The sequence below is a fragment of the Marmota flaviventris genome, chromosome 14 (genome assembly GCF_047511675.1).
Source record: "Marmota flaviventris isolate mMarFla1 chromosome 14, mMarFla1.hap1, whole genome shotgun sequence".
Classification (NCBI taxonomy): Eukaryota; Metazoa; Chordata; class Mammalia; order Rodentia; family Sciuridae; genus Marmota; species Marmota flaviventris.
This window is the reverse complement of record NC_092511.1, coordinates 10,773,007-10,792,013: the sequence shown is the minus strand read 5'-3', so window position 1 is coordinate 10,792,013 and position 19,007 is coordinate 10,773,007. Positions and strand designations below refer to the sequence as shown.

Sequence of the window (19,007 nt, the reverse complement as noted above, 5' to 3'; positions counted from 1 at the left end):
CTCTGTGGGACTGTAGTAGACCCAGACACCTTATCTAGAGCCACTGGGAAATCTCCCAACTCTGGGCAGAATCACTATGGAGAGGCTAGTCCCAGGCCCCTAAGCTACACCTATGGCTACCCAAACTGCCAAGCTGTTTCACACAGAGCCTGTAATCCACCAAGACCAGCCCAGCACTGGGTAGCCCAAGTCCTACACTGCTCTGGTTGCCTATCACCAGAGTCTTTTTATGGCTCAAGCTGGCTGCAGTTAGCCACAGGTAATCCTGGTCAGGTAGGCTTATGATATACTGGGGCTATATATCTTCTGTGTCAGAGCTGTGGCCATTCAAAAGCCTATTGGTGAGGACTGTTAAGATCTCTCCAGTGTTACGTTTCAGCATCCTGGCACTGCATTTCAAGGCCAAGTTCTGTGCTGATTGCCTTGTCCTACTGTCAGTGAATGAATGGCATTTTGCTCTAAACTATGCTGTCCAAGGTGAGTAGTGATAGTGAAGGTAGTTCTTTGTCTCCAAGTCTAACTCTAAGCTGGCTTGTGCCTGAATCTCAGCCACAAGAATCTGCATGGTCTCAGGGGTGATCCAGGCCCATGCTATGTGTTGGCAGGGATGCAGGCTGAAACATGACTCCATCCTACTAGGGTACAAGTCTCTCCTGGTGTTGGGCAGGTTTAGCAGCTCCTCTGCAAGCACTGGCCTTGAGGATAGCTGTGGTGCCTGAAGGGGATGGGATGTGGAGACAGTCCCTTGGCTACCAAGGCTGATGCTACTGAGTTATACCTGAGTTTTACAGCTTAAGGTCTTGGGAGTCTGAGGGATTGGTGTGCCAGGCACACTCCAAGGCTGGCAGTGATGCAGGCCAAAACTCAAGTCTGTCCCACTGGTGCAGTTCTCTGCCTGATGCCAGTACAGATCTGGAGGCTACACCTGTGAGCTCTGATTTAGGTATATGGCCTTTGGGGTTTGCCTTGGCTTTGAGTCTCGAGCTCCAAGACTAAAGATCTGTGCTAGTTTTCATGACCTGCTTCCTAGTTGGTATTAGTTTTTTTTTTTTTTTTTTCTGTTGCCCAAGGTTGGAGGAAGGGTAGTGGAGGCAGTTTACTTGCAGCCTGGCTAATGCAGTTCCAGTGGCTCAGTTTGTGGGTATTGACCTGGGGGGTAGAGTCATGGGTCTCTACTTGGCACTGGATTTCAAGTCTAAGGCCTGGACTTAATTCCTGCTTCTGTACCGAGTGGGAGGCATCTCTTTGAATACTGCTTGGAGTTGGGACTGAGGGTGGTGTTGAGGCTTGTGCCTCTGTTCCTGGCTAGGTAGACACAATTTTATAGATAGACGTAATTTTTTTTTCCTCTAAAAGGACAGCTTCTTAGAGCCATTCTTTTGTCTGTAGAAATCTGTTTTCTTCGAGTAACTGGCTCAAAATATGCTGAAGAGGTTGGATTTGGGGTGGCCTATTTTTCTCTCCCACAGAAGCAGTCCTAAGGCCCTGACCAAGAGGCAGCATGCCGTAATGAGAAGTGCTCTGTGTAGGCAGGAAGGATGCTGAGGTTCCAGGTTTCTTCTGCTCTTGACCCGTGGTGGTACCTTAAGTCGCTTGATTATTTGGAATTCTAACAAGAGGGTGTTTATCTTACCTATCTCTTCAGCTCTGAGATTCTAATGAGGGGAAATAGAAGCCAGTGAAACACACAAACTTCAAACAAAACCTAGAGTTTAGAGTTTCATAACCTCTTTTTCCCCTCATTGCTAATATCCTTCCTATTTAAAAATTCAGAGGAAAAAAAAATCCCAGTGTTGGATTATTAGGATTACTTTAAGGTGTTGCTTATAAAAATCTTAGTTATATTATTCACTAAAAACTGCTCTGGTGCATTTTCTAAATATGTGTGCATCTGTATGGAATTCCTTTTTGTATTTTCTTGGCATCTGTATTTGATATATTTAAAGGATCTGTTAAGCTTCTCAAATTTTGCTTTTAGAGGGGCCAAACTCATTGGATTTGAATTATTTTCTAGACTTTTGCTCTATTTTATTTTTGAGGCATATTTCTGAGCCTTTACCAGACACGAGAGTATGTTTAGCATTCATCAGGCCTCTGATGTCAGGTTTTGCTTCTAAAATAAATGGGGCAGAATATTTGATTTATATTTTACTTGAAATGGATTTCTTGGAACTGTTTTCTATTGAATGAAATTCTAGAAATCCTTAGAAGATAATGTAATATAGTTGAATACTATAGTTGCAGTGACTAAAATGTTAACTATCATTATGACATTGTTAAAAGCACCTCTTTTCATTCTAGTTCCAAAAGATCCGAAACCCCAGTGGAGACGGGTAGCATGGAGTTATGATTGCACACTGCTGGCCTATGCTGAAAGCACAGGAACTGTGAGGGTATTTGATCTCATGGGAAGTGAACTGTTTGTCATTTCCCCGGTATGTATATTCCTTCAACCTCTGACATTAGTTGTCTGTTGCTTTCTATGTATAGGTGACTGAATGGATGCATGTGACCGTAGGGGAAATACAAGTAAATATAAATCAGAAAAACCTAATGAACTTGCTTGGCATGGTGGTTCATGCGTTTAATTTTAGCAACTTGGGAGGCTGAGGCAGGTGGATTGCAAGTAGTGTCTCAAAAGATTGAAAAAAAAGAAAATGGCTGGGGATGTAGCTCAGTGATAGTGCCCTTAAGTTAATCCCCAGTACCTCCCTGCAAAAAAAAACTTAAGATAACCCCAAAACTTAAAAGTCTGTATCTATGTGGTATTCCTTATATTTATAAGGCATTATACAAATTGAAAACCACCTGGTAAGTAACTACTAAATAGAGATTATTAAAAACAAGACTGTTGAGACCTAGGGATGTATGAAATAAAGGTGTTTTTTGAGCCTCATTACACAGGCTACCCAGAGAAGGAAAAACTAAGTCTTGGAACAAGTTCCCACAACTTCCAGCAACAAGGCTAGGTAGGAATTTGAAAATGTCTGCTGAACCTGGAGCTCTGTATTTTCATAAACTTTGGGGAAGGAAAGCACAATTCTTACATTGAACTTCTGTTGCCTCTAGAGGAGAGAGAGCAGTGAAGGAGGGGAAGCTTGGGACAAGAGGTCAGACCACAAGGAGAAGTAATAGTTGCTTCTGGATTGGTTGGAGTAACAGTCCAGAAACAGGGCCTGGTGGGCAGCCATGATGGGATTTAAGTCAAGGTTTCAACCTAGAGTTGATTTTTGTCCACATCTGTTCATTGACTAACTTCCCTTACCTCTCCAACACCCTTCCATTCTCTGACCCTCCTAATTAATTTCAGGATATCTTAGTTTTTTTTTACTATGAGATTTAACCTTGGGGTGCTGTACTCCAGCCCTCCTTTTAGTTTTTGTTTTGAAGATAGCGTCTTGCTAAGTTGCTGAGGTTGGCCTTGATCTTTTGATCCTTCTGCTTCATCCTCCTGTCACTGGGACTATAGGCATGCATCACAGCATCTGGCTATAATTCTTTTGTCATGGTGCAGAATGTACCCTAGACTGGAACAACTAGAGTTTGTTACCTTTAAAAGGATAGAAATTGAAAGAAGTGGACGGGGAAAAAATAATGGTTGGGGGGAAAAAATAAACCACATGTATTTCTTGGCTACTTTATATTAATGACTAAGTCTATTCTCATTTAATATTCAAAATTACCCTTTGAGTATGTTGGGAAGATATTATTCCCATTTTACAGTTTAGAAAACCCAGTCTGGAAGTAAAATGACTTTCTCAGGGCAGCCCAGTTATTAATCTTTTTTTAGTGATCTAGTGCTTTTTAGTTTATATCCTTTTTCCTCAAGTGAAGGTACAGGGCAGGTAGAACAGTGGTTCTAACTCTGGCTAATCAACTGGGAGTTTTATAAGGAAAATAAAAACAAAACCAAAATGCACAACACGGTTGCCCAGGCTCTACTGGCATTTGTATCTAGTTGATCTGTGTAGGAGCTGAGGATTAATATTTGTAAGATTTCAGCTTACTTGGAGAGGTAGAGCTGAGAACATTTTTTTTTTTTTAAATTCAAAAATAATGAATGGAAAAACTTGGAAAAAGTGCTTTGGCCTCTATTATGGAAATCCTTTAGAACCACATGAAGGAGTTTAGATTACTAGTTTCTAGACTAGTCTATTAGGAATATAATACAAGGGGTGTGTGTGTATAAATATATATATATTCAAATGTAATTTTAAAATCTTATAGTAGCTATAATAAACAGGTAAAATTTCTTTGGTTTATTGAGCTATTATGTTCAAAATACTATCTCAACGTGTAATCATAAGTGTTAATGAGATTTCTTTCCTCTGTACTAAATCATTGAAATTTTATGTATATATTTATATTTATAGTATCTCAACTAGAACTTGCGTGTATCAGGTGTTCAATGAGTGGCTCTAGACTACGAGATACCATTTAGTGTTGGAGAAAAAACTTCCTCTACTCTCAAATCTAGTAGTTGGGAGACTGCAAATTAAACTGACAAGACAGATTAACAGGAGAAATAATACACAAATTTTATTAATGCTTTTGCATGCCTGGACCTTCATAAAAAACTAAAGGAAGTAGACATGGGGGCTTATATACTATCTTAATAAAGGTCTATAAACTGTGGGAAAGTGCCTAGGAAATGTGAAATTAAATAACCCTCATCTTCCATTAGTTAATGAGGTCTGTTTCTGCAACTCATTTTGGTATGACTTGCAGTCCCTTCCTGGTGCAGAAGCACTTTTCTAAAGAGAATTTTGCCTTTTTAGGCAGTAAGGAGATGGCAGAGAACTTTGCTACATCCCTTGGTTCTCAGTTGCCTTCTGATCAAAATGATTCTACGCCTAAGTGGCGTATTTTGTAGTGACATATTCTGATCAGCTCTAAGGGAATAAACTTTATTATGCATGCTTCCCAAGGTACTCAGACCTTCATGTATTTAGCAGTATAGCCTGGGAAGTAATTGGAGTTGGTTTTATTTTTAGCCTAGGATACTGCTAGCAGTAGAAATTAACACTTGAAAGCTTATATTTAGAGTTGGGAGTCTGTGGTGGCCCTTCCTTCCTCCTGACCTTCTCACCCTTCCGCCTTTCTCCCTGTGAATAGAAATTTACTTAACCTGTGTGAACATCTCCAAGAGGCTGCTGAGGTTGGGAAAATTGTTCTAGATTAGGGTGTCAAAGCCAGTGTCTTGGATATCCTCCAGTTAAGCATGTATTAACTTTTATCTACTATTTTAGTAACTTAATTTCTGTCTTCTACAGGCATGTAGTTTTGTAGGTGATTTGAGCTATGCCGTTGCTGGGTTGATATTTTTAGAATACAAAGCAAGTGCACAGTGGTCTGCAGAACTCCTGGTCATCAATTACCGAGGAGAACTTAGAAGTTACCTTGTGAGGTAAAAATGTACTTTGGGAAGTCATATTTGATGCAATGTTTATTTCTCTGGTTTAGTGTCAGATGTATTTTTTCTTTTAGCATGTTATGAAAAATTGCAAATACGATAGTTGAAAGAATGATGTGTTGAACACACATTTCACATTGGATTCTATACTTAAGATTTTATATACTTGCTATATCACTTTTTTGACCATCTGTCCCTCTGTAGCTATTAATCTTGCAGTGTATTTCAAAATAAGTTGGAGACATCAGCACTCAAATACTTTAGCATGCATTTCATTAATTAGAATTGATATTTGCTTATAATTTTCTTTTCAGGTAAAAATGGCATACATTGTAAAGCACAAATCTTGGTTGTACCCACTGGTGAATTATGATAAATGCACACACTTGTGCTGTTCAAATCCTTCTCAAGATACAGAAAATTGCTATCATGCAAGAAAGTTCCCTTGTACCTTTCCCAATGTTACAGGGCTCAGGCCTTACAGTGAGGCAGCACAAAGACCCCCCCCCCATTATTGTGATCAAAGCAAAGACTTCATACATGTCACTCAGAGTAACAGGCATGAGATAACTGAAGGGGGATAGGAAAAAGAGACATTCTCAAGGGAGAGAGTGGATCCTCTCAGTACAAAGGGACTGTGTGCCTCTCCAGCATTCCAGTTTTATTGGAGATCCTAGAGAAGTTTCCATACAGTCCTGTCCAAGTGTACCTCTTGACTTTTGACGTGAGACTTTCAAGTCCCCACTGTCAGGAAAACTCTAGGTCACTTTGGCCCATGCTGACTGGTTCTAATTGGATTCCTTTAAGTTGTAGATGGCCCATTAACTTTTATTTATTGTGGTGCTGAGGATCAAACCCACTGCCTCACATGTGCTAGGCAAGCGCTCTACCACTGAGCTACAACTCCAGCCCCCAGTCTTATAAATTGACATTTAATGATGTCCTTTTGGTTTAATGGTATTTATTTTTTATTTACCTTCTTAAATTTAGTGTGGGAACAAATCAGAGCTACCAAGAAAGTCACAGTTTCAACTTCAGTACCTATTATCCTCATGGAATAAACGCTGCTGTTTACCACCCTGGTCATAGGTAAGCAACCATTTGCTCTGATATTTAGTGGAATATTGGGTGAATATGGAAATCTTGATTCAGTGAGAAGAAATGTTCTATCCTGATTCTTTCTTTGGCTGCTTCATTCCACACTTTTGTGTATAGCTATGCTTAATATCTGTAATATTGTTGTAGTCATCTTCTGATATTTTATGCTTATCTCCCTGGCGAACTGAACTTCTCTAAGCCAGATAGGGCACTGGCAATACTCGTTAAGGAATTTCTTTCCTCTAGCCCTCTGGATCTTTTCTTTTTGTAAGATGAGTATTATACCTAATTCTTGGCATTGAGAGAACTATTAAAGTACTGCATATAAAGTGCTTTCACACAGAAGGGCCTCAGTAGATATTCTCCTTTCCTTGCAGATTAGTGCTAGATTGGCTGAATATAGGTTGCATACTTCCTTCCAATAATTGCAACACATTCTTCAGGGATTCCACTTCTCCATTATTTGCCATCTACATTGAAGTTTACTAGGAGCTTTTGGCATTTTCTCCTTCCAGTGATTTCTCCTCTTTAATTTTGAGAATGAAATTTACAAATTTCATAAGTTAGCCGAGGTAATTGTTTGATTCTCTAAATTGAAAGAGTGTCAAATTTTCAGTTAGGTGAACCTAACTTGAGTTTTGAATTTTGTGACTAATTTGTTTTTTGGTTAGTCTTTAAACTTTCTGACCCTCAGGATACTTAATTCTTTATCGATTGAACATGTGTGCAAGTTTTGTGTACCATTCAGTCATAGGTATCTTTCCATAATTTTATTTTATTCTGCAAAAGAATACATACCCCTACCCCGATACTGAAATGCCCTTTGTGCTCTTCCCTGATGCTATCCTCAGTGTCCTCCCAGAGATAACCACTGTACCGAATTTTGTGTGTATCATCCTCTGCTTCTTTATCACTTATTCCTAGTTTTGCTGTTTGACTTTATATAAGTGGAATCACACAGAAGACATTGTAGGTATTTCTTTGACTTGCCTTTTGATTTTATCTTGTTCACTTATTTTTTAACTATGAGAATATTTTATTTTCTGAATAATATGTAACATCCATTCTCCCATAGATGAAAATGTTTCCAGGTTTTTTGATATAAACACAAGTATAGTGGTTAAAAAAAAAAATCATTGTACACTTAGCACCTTCTGTGTAAGTTTCTGTAGGATATAGTATCTAGGAGTGGAATTGCTGACTTGTTTGAGAAAGTACATCCTAAACCTATCTAGGTAAAGTCAAGTATTTTCCTTACAACTTATAACGTTGTACAGCCCCATCACCAGTCTGAAAGTTTCTATTTCATTCTCGATGATGATCTTGATGTTGGGAACGATGTCAGACTTCTAAATATTTGTTGATTTGTTAAGGATAAAAGAATCTTACCATGGTTTCAATTTGCATTTTTTTGGTTGCTGTTTGAGGTTGTACAACTTTGTTATTGGCCACTCTATTGTGATTTATAAAATGATTCATCCTTTTTTTGTTGGGTAGTTGATGTTGACATTTTTTGTATGATCTGTACAGTAATTTTGGATCTGTTATATGCATGATCTCGAGATTAATTTTTTACCATTTTTATTAGATTTACTTTAATATTTGAAATTATGTGTATATATCAAATAGTTCTAAATAATTCTAAAAACTGACTAAATTGGTGTCCACTTTTAGCGGCATCCTTCTGGTTGCTTTCATGCATCTAAATAAAATGCTTCCATTGTTCCTTTTTGATTTACAGCTTTGCATTTTTTTTCCCCTTGGAAGATGGATACTAAGCTTCTTATTCACTTTACCACATGCATGCACACTAATTCTTTGCTTGGTTTCTAATATTACAATTTGTAGGATGAGTATTATACTTGGATATTTGCAGGTGAGATAAGTTTATATGGCATTCCATGATTGCTTTTCAATGTTATTTTTCAGTAAATATTATTGATGTCTTATTGCTGTCAACTATTCCAGGTGCTTGGGATGTGTGTTCCTTATGAAACTAGCTAGGATAGCAGATAATGAATGATAAACACACAGTATGGAGAGCTGATAAGTGCTATGGCAAGAAAATGATCAGAGATGCAGATTGGAAATGTGGAGAGTAGGCTTAGGTGACAGTTTTGGGTGGGAGGTCTCTGTTCTCCTTGAAATTTATTTTCCCAAAGACCTGTGAAAAGTGAGGGTAGTTACTTGAATATCTGGGAGAAGAGGGTTTCATGCAGGGGAGGAACAAATGCATAGGCCCTGAGTTGGGAGTGTGGTCTGCATTTTCTAGGAACAGCAAGGAAGTGAGTTTGGATGAAGCAGATTGAATAGAGTAATAAGTGGAGGTCAGAAGAGTAATGGTCATTGCTGAATCCTGCAGGGCTTTGCAGGCCACTCAGACATGTGTTCTTACTTTTTGCCTATGTTCTCCTTACAGTTAATATTCTAGTTGCTCAATAGATTTACCCCTAAACTCACTCTGCTGGGTGTAAGTCTCCCTTCAGTACATCACATACATTAGTGGTGTGAAGTTTCACCTTCTTAAATTGGTATCTCAGAATTTTCTGATCTGCTCCCATTTAGATTTCTGCCTGCTGCATAGCGATTGTCTTGGAACTTTACCCTCATCCCAAGAATTTTTTCTGTTTTGTTAAAACTTTCCTGAATCTTTTTTCTTCAGGTTTATCTCACTATTTTGGCGAATCTCACAACTTCCTATAACACCTCATGAAAAGGCACATGGGAGTATATTTTTTGAAGTCACAGATGCCTGAAAATGGCGTTATTCTATTTGCATGCTTAATTGATAGTTGGGCCAACAGAATTGTAGGATGGAAATGATCTTCCCTTACAATTTGAGAGGTATTGCTGAATTTTTTTTCCTAGCTTCCAGTATTACTCTCAAATTTTTAGATTCTGGAATGAAGCCCATTTTTATTTTTCCCTTTTTCTGGAAGTTAAGATTTTTTCCCTCCTGTGTTCTGAAATTGGACCATGCTGAGTTGGATTAGGTTTTTAGTATCTACCACTCTGGCCCCTTAGTTTGGTTACTTGTAATCCCTACATTTTGTTAGAAATGCCAGATTGCCATGAGGAATCAAACACGTGCAAAGCAAACTTTACTTTTGCAGAAGGGTATACTACTGAAGAGTCTGGCAAGAACCACACTTGGTACTCTGCCTGGGTTGTTCTTTTTTTTCAATAGGGATTTAGTACAAGGCGCACTATGTTAACCATCCAGAAGTGACTCCTCATGTCACACTGTAGTACGAGAGCTGCTAGCTCTTCTGTAAATCAGAACTATAGTACCACAGGTATAAGCAGAAAAGATGGTGATCATGGTGCACTTGCTGCCATCAGCACCTACAAAATAAATGGCCCATAGCTAGCCGCCTCATTCTTATAAATCAATGATGGTCATGGAGACTTTGCTGACACAGCACAGGAAAACCAGGCAACCCTCATAATTGCTTAAATGCGGCTGCTCCTCTTTTTCCACTCTCCATATCCCACATGTGTGCATCTGGTTTGCCAAAACATCATCTCTCCCAAATCACAGCTGAGAACCAGAGAAATTTAGTGTTGAGTTTTCTTGCCTTTAGTGGAAAGACCACTAGAAAGAGGATGGGTGTGGAGTGCCAGGTCGTCATATCCTCACCACAGCCTACCTTGGAACTTAAGGGACAAACTTCTTCCTTGCTTAAGCTAGCAAAGCATTGTGACACAGGAGGGTGCAGAATCTGTGCTAGAATCCAGATCTTCCAAGCCTCAACTCCATTCCCATACGGTACATACCTGCCAACTTTGGCTTTCTTTCCTTTTTCACCCCCCACGAGTAGCTACACTACTGAACACAAGTGCTCAGAGATGTGACTTTCCAGGGGAGGTGGTGTCATGGCCAAGTCAAAAGAGGTCTTTACTGCAGGTAGATGTGTCTTCCTTCATGCTTGGTTTGCAGAGGTCTTATCTCCAGACTGGTATGCCACACATGTCAGACACTGTTCCATGGAGAAGTGTCTCAGATGTCAGTTTTGGGCTTGGGGTGTAGCTGGGAAGTAGACTGCTTGCAAGTGTGTGAAGTTCTGGGTTCAGTTCCTAGTATTCTAAGCTTCAGTTCTATGCTTCTACAAGGGACTGTCACAGGCCAATTTGTGGAAATTGAGAAATTCAGCTTCATGATATCCATTTCCTCTTGGTACTCAGGTTAGTTTTTCTTGATGCTCAGTCTCTCTACCTGTTTTTATCCTAACTCAGCACTGCATCTTGCTCTGATAAGAGGAGTTCTGGTTTACAATGTATGTGATTGGCTAATTTTAAAATTGGGGCTGGTAGAGGGAAGGGCTATAGTTAAAATGGGTGTGATTGACTCTTATGTCTCAAAGCTAAATAATATATTCTAAAAATGGACCGCAGGACTTTTCTATTTCTCACAACCCCCTTCCCCCGCTTTTCTTTATACCTCTCGGTCTCATTTTATTTTTGTTCTTGTACCCTCTGATATTGCCACCCATCCTAGAGATCTTAACTTTGAGTTGGAGATCACCCATAATGAGTTCTCTCTTTTTAGCAGTTTGGATAGCTGCCCAATAATACTCAGCATTTGGCAAATTCCTTTCCCGCTTGGTGGAAGCTTGTCTTCTTTCCAGGTCTTGATTGAAACCAAGTCATAAGGCTGAAAGTGATGAATTGTGAACCCTAGAGAAGTCTGAGCAGCAGCTTAAAATAATCATACCAGCCAAAATAAAAAAAATCCACCCAAAAAGGTCACCTATGCGAGGTTAGAAAGATTTGTAGTTCCCAGATTCACTAAGAAACTATCGACTTTGACAGAGCTTTTTGTGAAAATTTTCAGGCACTCCTGTATTAAAAAAAAAAAAAAAAAAAAAAAAAAAACCCCTTTATAATCTAGTTTTGCTTATTTTCTGAAGGACTAACAAATGTACATCTGAAGTAAAAATAAGAGCCATTGTCTTTTTTAAATGTCCATGTATGACTGTGTTTTAGTTATACTTTCCTGCCAGGTGTTTAAGGCTGTTTGTCAAAAATTGTCCTTTTTCCTATCTACTGTTAGCTGAGATTTGTCAGGGAGCAATCTTGGGAACTTGTGAGAAGCCAACTGGCTCCTTTAGCTTTTCCTCTACTAGTTGTGACATCTGCCAGGATGGGTCAGGGTCTTGCTGAGCACATGTGGTTTCTCTTAATAAGAGCATCAGGGGCATTTCCCTCTCCAGTGACCCTTTTATCTGCAGAATTCTGGTTGGCATTCTGTGTTCTAGGGTCCTCATGATCCTGCTGACGGGGAGGTTGGGTGGCTCAGTGGAGTTGGAAGGCCTTTAGAGGGGTCCTGTTGTTCCCTGGATCCTGGCTGACCTTAGAGGGCAAAGGCCAAAATGTTGGCTTTTTCCTTGGCCCTTTTACTTCTAACTTTGGTTTCCAGGTTTGGGCTTTAAACATCTAGGGGGTCAGCTTCACGAGTCTTGAAGTAGGAGTAATGAGTTTTAACTTTTTTTAGAGAGTTTTTTTAATACTAGTTTTGGTGGACACAACATCTTTTATTTTTCATGTGGTGCTGAGGATCGAACCCAGTGCCCTGCGCATGCCAGGCAAGCGTGTTACCGCTTGAGCCACATCCCCAGCCCATGGGTTTTAACTTTAATGTCAATAATTAATTGGGGTCAGTATTCATACTAGAAGTCAGCGTTATATCCTGTCATATCCTGCTTATTGTCTCAAGTTAGATTGTTCTATTAGAAGCTGTGTTTCTGCAAATACCAGCAGGCTGTAGTTCTAAAAAGTTTTATAAGGAAATACACAATGAAATTAATAAGAGCAAAACACATATTCAGCTTGGGTAATAGCTGTGAATCAAGAAACAGTGTGCTACTGAACCAAGAGCACACTCTTCTACCGAGCTGTCAGCCCTTTGTAGAAACTGCAAGTCTCAAGCCTTGACCATATTTGTTGCTCCCAGACCACAATGATTGTTAGGGGTTTTTTCTTGACAGTAACCTATTTCTTTATGCTCACATATTCTTTGATACAGTGTTTTATTATGTTGAAATAAAGTTTACTCTTGGTCAAGTTTTTTTTTTGGTTCAGTTCAACTGTTTTCTTTAAACCTAGCTATTAATATCTTCCTCATCGTATATATTTATCACCACATAGCCAGCCCCTCACCGGGGCTTCCTGTGCAGGAGGGGATAAGCCACCAGAGAAAAATATTCTAAAGTAATTAGTGAAGAAATAAGAGACAAATTCAGAATTAGTTTCAAGGGAGCTCCTGATAGGTTCTTCCAGTCCTGATAGGAGCTGGAACAGAACAGTTAGAAAACGACTCCAATTCTTAAAACTTTTTTTATTCTACTTAGCTGTACATGTCAGCAGAATGCATTTCAATTCATTGTACAAAAATGCACTGCAACATTTCGATTCTGATTGCATGGATGGTGTCTCTATACCATTTACAATCATACATGTACCTAGGGTAACGATGTCCATCTCATTCCACCATCTTTCCTATCCTTATAACCCCTTCTCATCCTCCCCTTTGACCAATCCAAAGTTCCTCCATTCTTCCGTTACCTAGTATTATTGTGTTATGATTTGCTTCTTGAAATTGAGAAGGATTTGTTTATATATGGGTGCTTCATTGTTTGGGGCACAGATACTTATGATGTCTTGTTGGTGTGTGGTTCCCTTAAGCAGTATAAAATATATTTTTTAAGTTTTTTAGTCATAGATGGACACAATACCTTTGTCTATTTTGTACATGGTACCAGGGAATGAACCTAGTGCATACTACGCAAGCACTCTATCATAGCCACCCAGCCCCCAAAATGTCCTTTCTTTTCTGATGGATTTTAACCTTAAATCCACTTTATCTGATATTGGGATGGAAACCCCTGTTTATGTGGCCCATGTGAGTGATGTTTTTTCCCATCCTTTCACCTTCAGTGAGTGGATGTCATTTCCTATGAGATGAATCTCTTGAAGGCAGTGTATTGTTGGATCATTCTTTTTTCTTTTTTTGATCCACTCTGGTCATTACTGTTTATTATTTTTTATTTTTTTAAAACTTGAGTTGGTTTCTCCTTTGATTGGAATTTCCTTTAGCATAGTTCCTACCTTTGCTGATTTTCATGTCCTCCTAATGGAATATTTTTGCCAAGGATATTCTATAGTGTGGGCTTTCTGGTTGAAAATTCTTTTAATTTTTGTCTTATCATGGAAGGTTATTTTGTCATCAAACCTGAAGCTTAATTTTGCTTGGTATAAGATTCTTGGTTGGCATACATTTTCTCAGAGTTGGTAAGTGTTCCAGGATCTCCTAGCTTTGAAGGTCTGGGTTCAAAAGTCTGCTGAGATCTGAATTGGTTTCCCCCTATATGTAATCTTGCGACTTTTAATCCTATCCTTATTCTGTATGCTAGGCATTCTCATTATAGTATACCTTGCTATGGATCTGTGGTAATTTGTACATTCGGTATCCTGTAAGCCTCTTGTATTTGATTTTTCAATTCTTCCTTTGGGGTGACGGGCAGGTGGCTCTCCAATACTTTTTCTTTTTAAAGGAAGAGCTTCAAAGGCAGGGACAAGGTTTCAGCAGGTGGAGTCTTTCATGGTGTCTGGTAGTCAAAAGGTTGATTGGCATCTTGAAGCCAGGCCTATCTCTGGGAGTCTGTGGCTAGGCGGCTGCAACAGGTTACCTCATCTCTGGTGCTGTGTGGAACCTGGAATAGCTGAATAGAACTCACATGTATCTGTCCATTCTTAACCAGCAAGATTGCCACTGGAAGTTCCCAGATAGCAGATTTTCCTATCCACTGGTTAAAATGATGGTTTGGTTCATACTGGCCATGGATAGCTGTCGACAGTTTACCTGATCTTGTTTTTTTAAAGCCTAGCTATTAATATGTGTGTAATATATATTGTCTAGTATACCCTATATTTCTTTCACATTGTTAAGTTAGAAAGTAAGGGTCTTAAAACTGCAGATGTGGTGGATTCGGATAAAGGAGAGATTACTTTTGTGAAGGATCAGAGAATCTTGACTTGTGGCACTTGTATTTGCTTTGGAGAATGGATATAGTCTGGACAGGATGGACATCCCAGATAAAGTGACAATAGGAAAAATGGCAAGAGGAAAGCAGTCATTATGTATCTGGGGAAATTTGAAGTGGTATAGCATGGCTGGCAGTGTAGTTGGAGGTGTGTGGGAGAAGGGAGAGGATATGCACTGCTTAGATATACCACACTTCATTTTGCAGTTTGACTATGTTTATGGTTTGAATATGTTCACTATAAAATTCATATGTTGAAACTTACTGGTCATTGTGGTGGTATGCACCTGTATTCTCAGCTGTGATCTTGAAGCAGGAGGATCACAAGTTTAAGACCAGCCTGGGCAACTTAGGAAGACCCTGTCTCAAAATCGGAAGGGTTTGGTGTATAACTGGGGTGGAACACTTGTCTCGCATGTGTAAGGCCCTATTCAATCTCCAATATTACTAAAACGGAACAAAAAATGGGGAATTTAAGAAGTAATTATGTCCTATGACTCCTCTTAAGAGTTGACGTAAGGCCCCTATCAGAGGCTTCATGTAGCCCTTGATTCTCTTGTCCTATCCTCTGCCATGTGAAGATACATCAGTCCTCTTCTCTGGAGAAAACAGTAACAAGGTGCCATTCTGAAAGTAGACAGCAGTCCTTACACTTGCTGGCATGCTGGCATGTGTTAGCCTTTCTGGACTCCAGAAGTGAGACAGAAAATTTGTTCTTTAACAAAATACCCAAGACTGGGAAATTTACAAAGCAGTATAAATGGACTGAGACATAACCCCTAACTGCAATCTGAATGTCAGACATTGAAGGCAAGGAGTATGTGTTGTATAAGTCTGTAAAATTCTTGGCATCTAGTAAAGGAGCTCTATTTGTATGTTGACTAGTGCTCCCTTGGGGCACCTTAGATAAATAACAGTAACTTCTTCAGTAAAGAGAAGTTATCATTTAATTCTTATTTTTCTCTTCCCCTTTTATTTTTGTATTTTCTGTTTTCTGTATTTCTTTTCCCTTGTCCCATAAAGAGAAGGATGTTGTGTTTTCTGTGGCTGTGGAAAAATACCTGAAATAAGTCGCCTTAAAGAATGAAAAGTTATTCTGGCTCAGTTTCAGAGGTTTATTCTGGTTGATTGCTTTTTGGCCTATGGAGGGCACCATACATCATGCTGGATGTGTGTAGTTGAGGAAATTGCCCATCTCATGGTGGCTGGGAAGTGAAGAGGAAGGGGCAGGGTCCCCAAACCCCTCCTTAGTACCTGCACCCAATGACCTAACTTCCTTCTAATAGAGTTCCTCTCTTGAAGCTTCCACCACCTTCCATTAGTGCCACAGGCTGATGACCAAGCCTGTTCCATATTCTTTGAGGGACATCTAAGATCCAGATCTTACTAGGTATTTTAATGTATTTGTCATGTACTGTTTTTCTTTAGTTTATTTCAGTGTCTTCTCCACTACATTATTCCAAAGTGAATGAATATTAGTGTTTCTAGTATTTTTTTCAGGAAGGCAATTACAGGTTTGTAGTTATTAGAGTACTTATTACATGATAATTCTAAGTCTGATTATATTACTGTAAGACTCACACTTTTTGGACCAGGATCTAAGCAGTTGAGGGTATTTTTTTTTTGGGGGGGGTAGTCTATTTATATAAAACCTTTAGAAAATTAAATATATTCTCAAACCAAGGAGGAGATTGCTTATTCTGCAATCATATATAACTTTTGATGGCAGTCAGCTTGCAGATGGATGACCACATTGTTTCTGAATGAAAATAGCTATAAAGCAAGGAATATGTATAAATGTCGGCTTGTAGGTGATAAACATTTTGCTAGATTGTTTATATTTTCCATTATGTGGTCCTTTTTAAATGAAAGGTGAAATATCACATTTTTATTTCCAGTTTCTCTAGTAAAGTTAACATGTGATATTTATCTACAAGGAATTTATAAATGAGAAATAAATCAGCCAGAGTGGAATTAGAATACATTGGTAATATATAAATTCAGGGTTTTATAAAATTCAGTTTTTCTTGCTGTGAGCATTGTTGAAGAAGAAAAATTGAGTTGGTAAATTGGGTAATATGAAACAAAAATTAATTGAAGTATGGTATAAGCTTTGGGTATACTGACTGCTACATTCATTCAGCCTCAGTCAGAACATATAGGTATCTATGTCCTTAGGCATTTGGAGTATCTTATGCTCCAGTCCTCCACCCACTCGAACATTTTGAAACCATCTTTTCTTTCTCAGAGCACCCTTGGGTTTGATCCCCAGTACGGTCAATCTCTGAGCTACATCGGTACCTCCTCTTGTCAAGTTGGCCATGCTGGCCATAAACTTGCCATACCCTTGCCTCAGTCTTCCATGTGGCTGGATTATAGGCATGTGCTGCCATGCCCAGTTTGAGACTATAGGCGTAAATCACCTTGCCTCAGCTTCCTGAGTAGTTGATATTATTAGGTATACCTTGCCATACCACACTCCTTTCTTGTTCTCATTGCTCTTTTTGAGATTATACTTGGATTCTGGCTGAGAAATCTCTTGCCTCCTTCACATTTTAGTACATGGTGGGTACTATGCTTACTTCAGGAGATTCATAGATTGCTCATGCTTTCCAAGAGTTGGAGACTTTTATGGTCATGTATTCACAAAAAAGGACAGTTAACTCAAGTTTAAATAGACATTATGTATAGATTTTAAAAGTATACTTAGTCTTCAATAGTATGTAACTTTTAAAAAAATTTGTTCCTAATGTTGCAGATTTTTATAAGCAAAACTTGAATTTTAAGCTTTGAATCTTCAACAGTTCAATAACTACAGTTACTCTTTGAAGGTAACTAGGCCCTAATTTACATTTCAATAGTTAAGATAGCTCCTCCCAGAAAGTAGGTATATTCTTTTTTTAGAAGCCATTCATGACTCTTTGATACCAAATTTAAGTGTACAGTTTGATTTTTATTGTATAGATTTGTGTAATATTATAATCAGTTTTGTCTGTTATCCATAAATACCTTTCATGTCTGAAGTTTGTGGATGTATGTCATGTCAGTGAAGCTGTATTTGTCCCTTTTACATAACTAAAACAAAATACCTGAAGCAGGCTACTTCATAAAGAGAAGCTTATTCAGGCTTACAGTTCTGAAATCCAGCTTCTGAACATCATCTGATGTCCTTCTGGGCCGGCTCCTGAGGCAATGCAGAATATCACATGGCAAGAGACGGGAAGCTTGCTTTTGAGTGTGTCCATCTGGGGTCTCTCCCTCTTATAAAGCCATGAGGGTTCAATCATGAAGGCTTCACCATATGACCTAAACTAATCACTTCCCAATGGTTTCACCTCTTAATATCATGTTTGGATTAAGTTTCTATTATCTTAATACCTCATAGTGGGCATCAAATTTTAACACATGGAGCCATGTCCAGACCACAGCATTGTTATAAATTAAATGTGTAAATCAAAGAAAAAGCCCTTTATGCTTTTATTGAATACTTTTATTTTTGTTAGACTGTATGAAAACATGAGTATATTTTGTATGTGTAACTACCATGAATGACTAATTCATGTCAAGGTTGTACAAACGGAGAATCCAAGCATTTCAATGACTTAATTTCTGTTCTACCAAGTATTGTTTTAGGCCAAACGCAGATTCTGTAGGAAAAACCTGAAATAAAATTTACAGGAAATTATAGGTTAGGGTGTCAGTTTGCCTTAAAGTACATTATAGTCACATGGGTGAACTTCACTATTGAAGAGTGGTTAGGTAATTACTTCTAAGCACACACTTATTAAGACTACTACTTTGCTTGAAAGGCTCAGGAGGTGGAGCAGGACATAGTCTTCAGAAGGCTGTTTTAGGGAAGACTAGATGATGTCTAAGTGGTTGCATGCTGAGTGTTGAAGGTCTGTCATTTACACATAGTGATTTAATATCATGTAGGTTTTCTCCTAAACAAAACCATACACATTTAAAATGCAAGCTTTCTAATGTCTTTACTCTTGGATAAAGTAGGTATTTCAAATAAATAGTTAAAACTTAGGGAGTCAAATACTTATGGTGTGAAAGAGCTCTCATGTGACATCATGGTAACTTCAGTGACATAGAATGGAGGGAAACAGTTTTGGAGTAGAATGGGATGGGATGCAGTAGAGTCTTCAGGGAGTCATACTTGTCCTTAATACATCATCCTTATCCAGAGAAATGTGGGTTGGTCTTACACATGCTTAAATTTATTTTGTGGGGGAAGATAGTGTTGAGGATTCCCATCTTTGAAGATTTTCCCAAGAGCAGTTTCCTTCTATGAACTGTAAGTTCCATCTAGACTTATGAGAGATTTTTGCAAACTCAGTAGACATTCATAGCAGTTCTACTATGAAATTTTTGTTTTTAAAGTCAAATGTGTTCGAGACTCAAAATAGTGATATATGAAAATATTCCATATTGACAGAGGAGCAATT

At 38.6% G+C, this 19,007-nt stretch overlaps 1 protein-coding gene across 2 annotated transcripts in view; it reads left to right on the top strand.

Moving 5' to 3' along the window:
- The window catches only part of Nbas (NBAS subunit of NRZ tethering complex), a 340,725-nt gene that overhangs the window by 24,736 nt on the left and 296,982 nt on the right, over positions 1-19,007 (top strand). For both annotated transcript variants that reach the window (XM_071601352.1, XM_071601351.1), the window contains exons 7-9: positions 2,302-2,435; positions 5,274-5,407; positions 6,404-6,502. In XM_071601352.1, the coding sequence (XP_071457453.1) occupies positions 2,302-2,435; positions 5,274-5,407; positions 6,404-6,502 (367 nt within the window). The remainder of the gene's footprint in view (positions 1-2,301; positions 2,436-5,273; positions 5,408-6,403; positions 6,503-19,007) is intronic.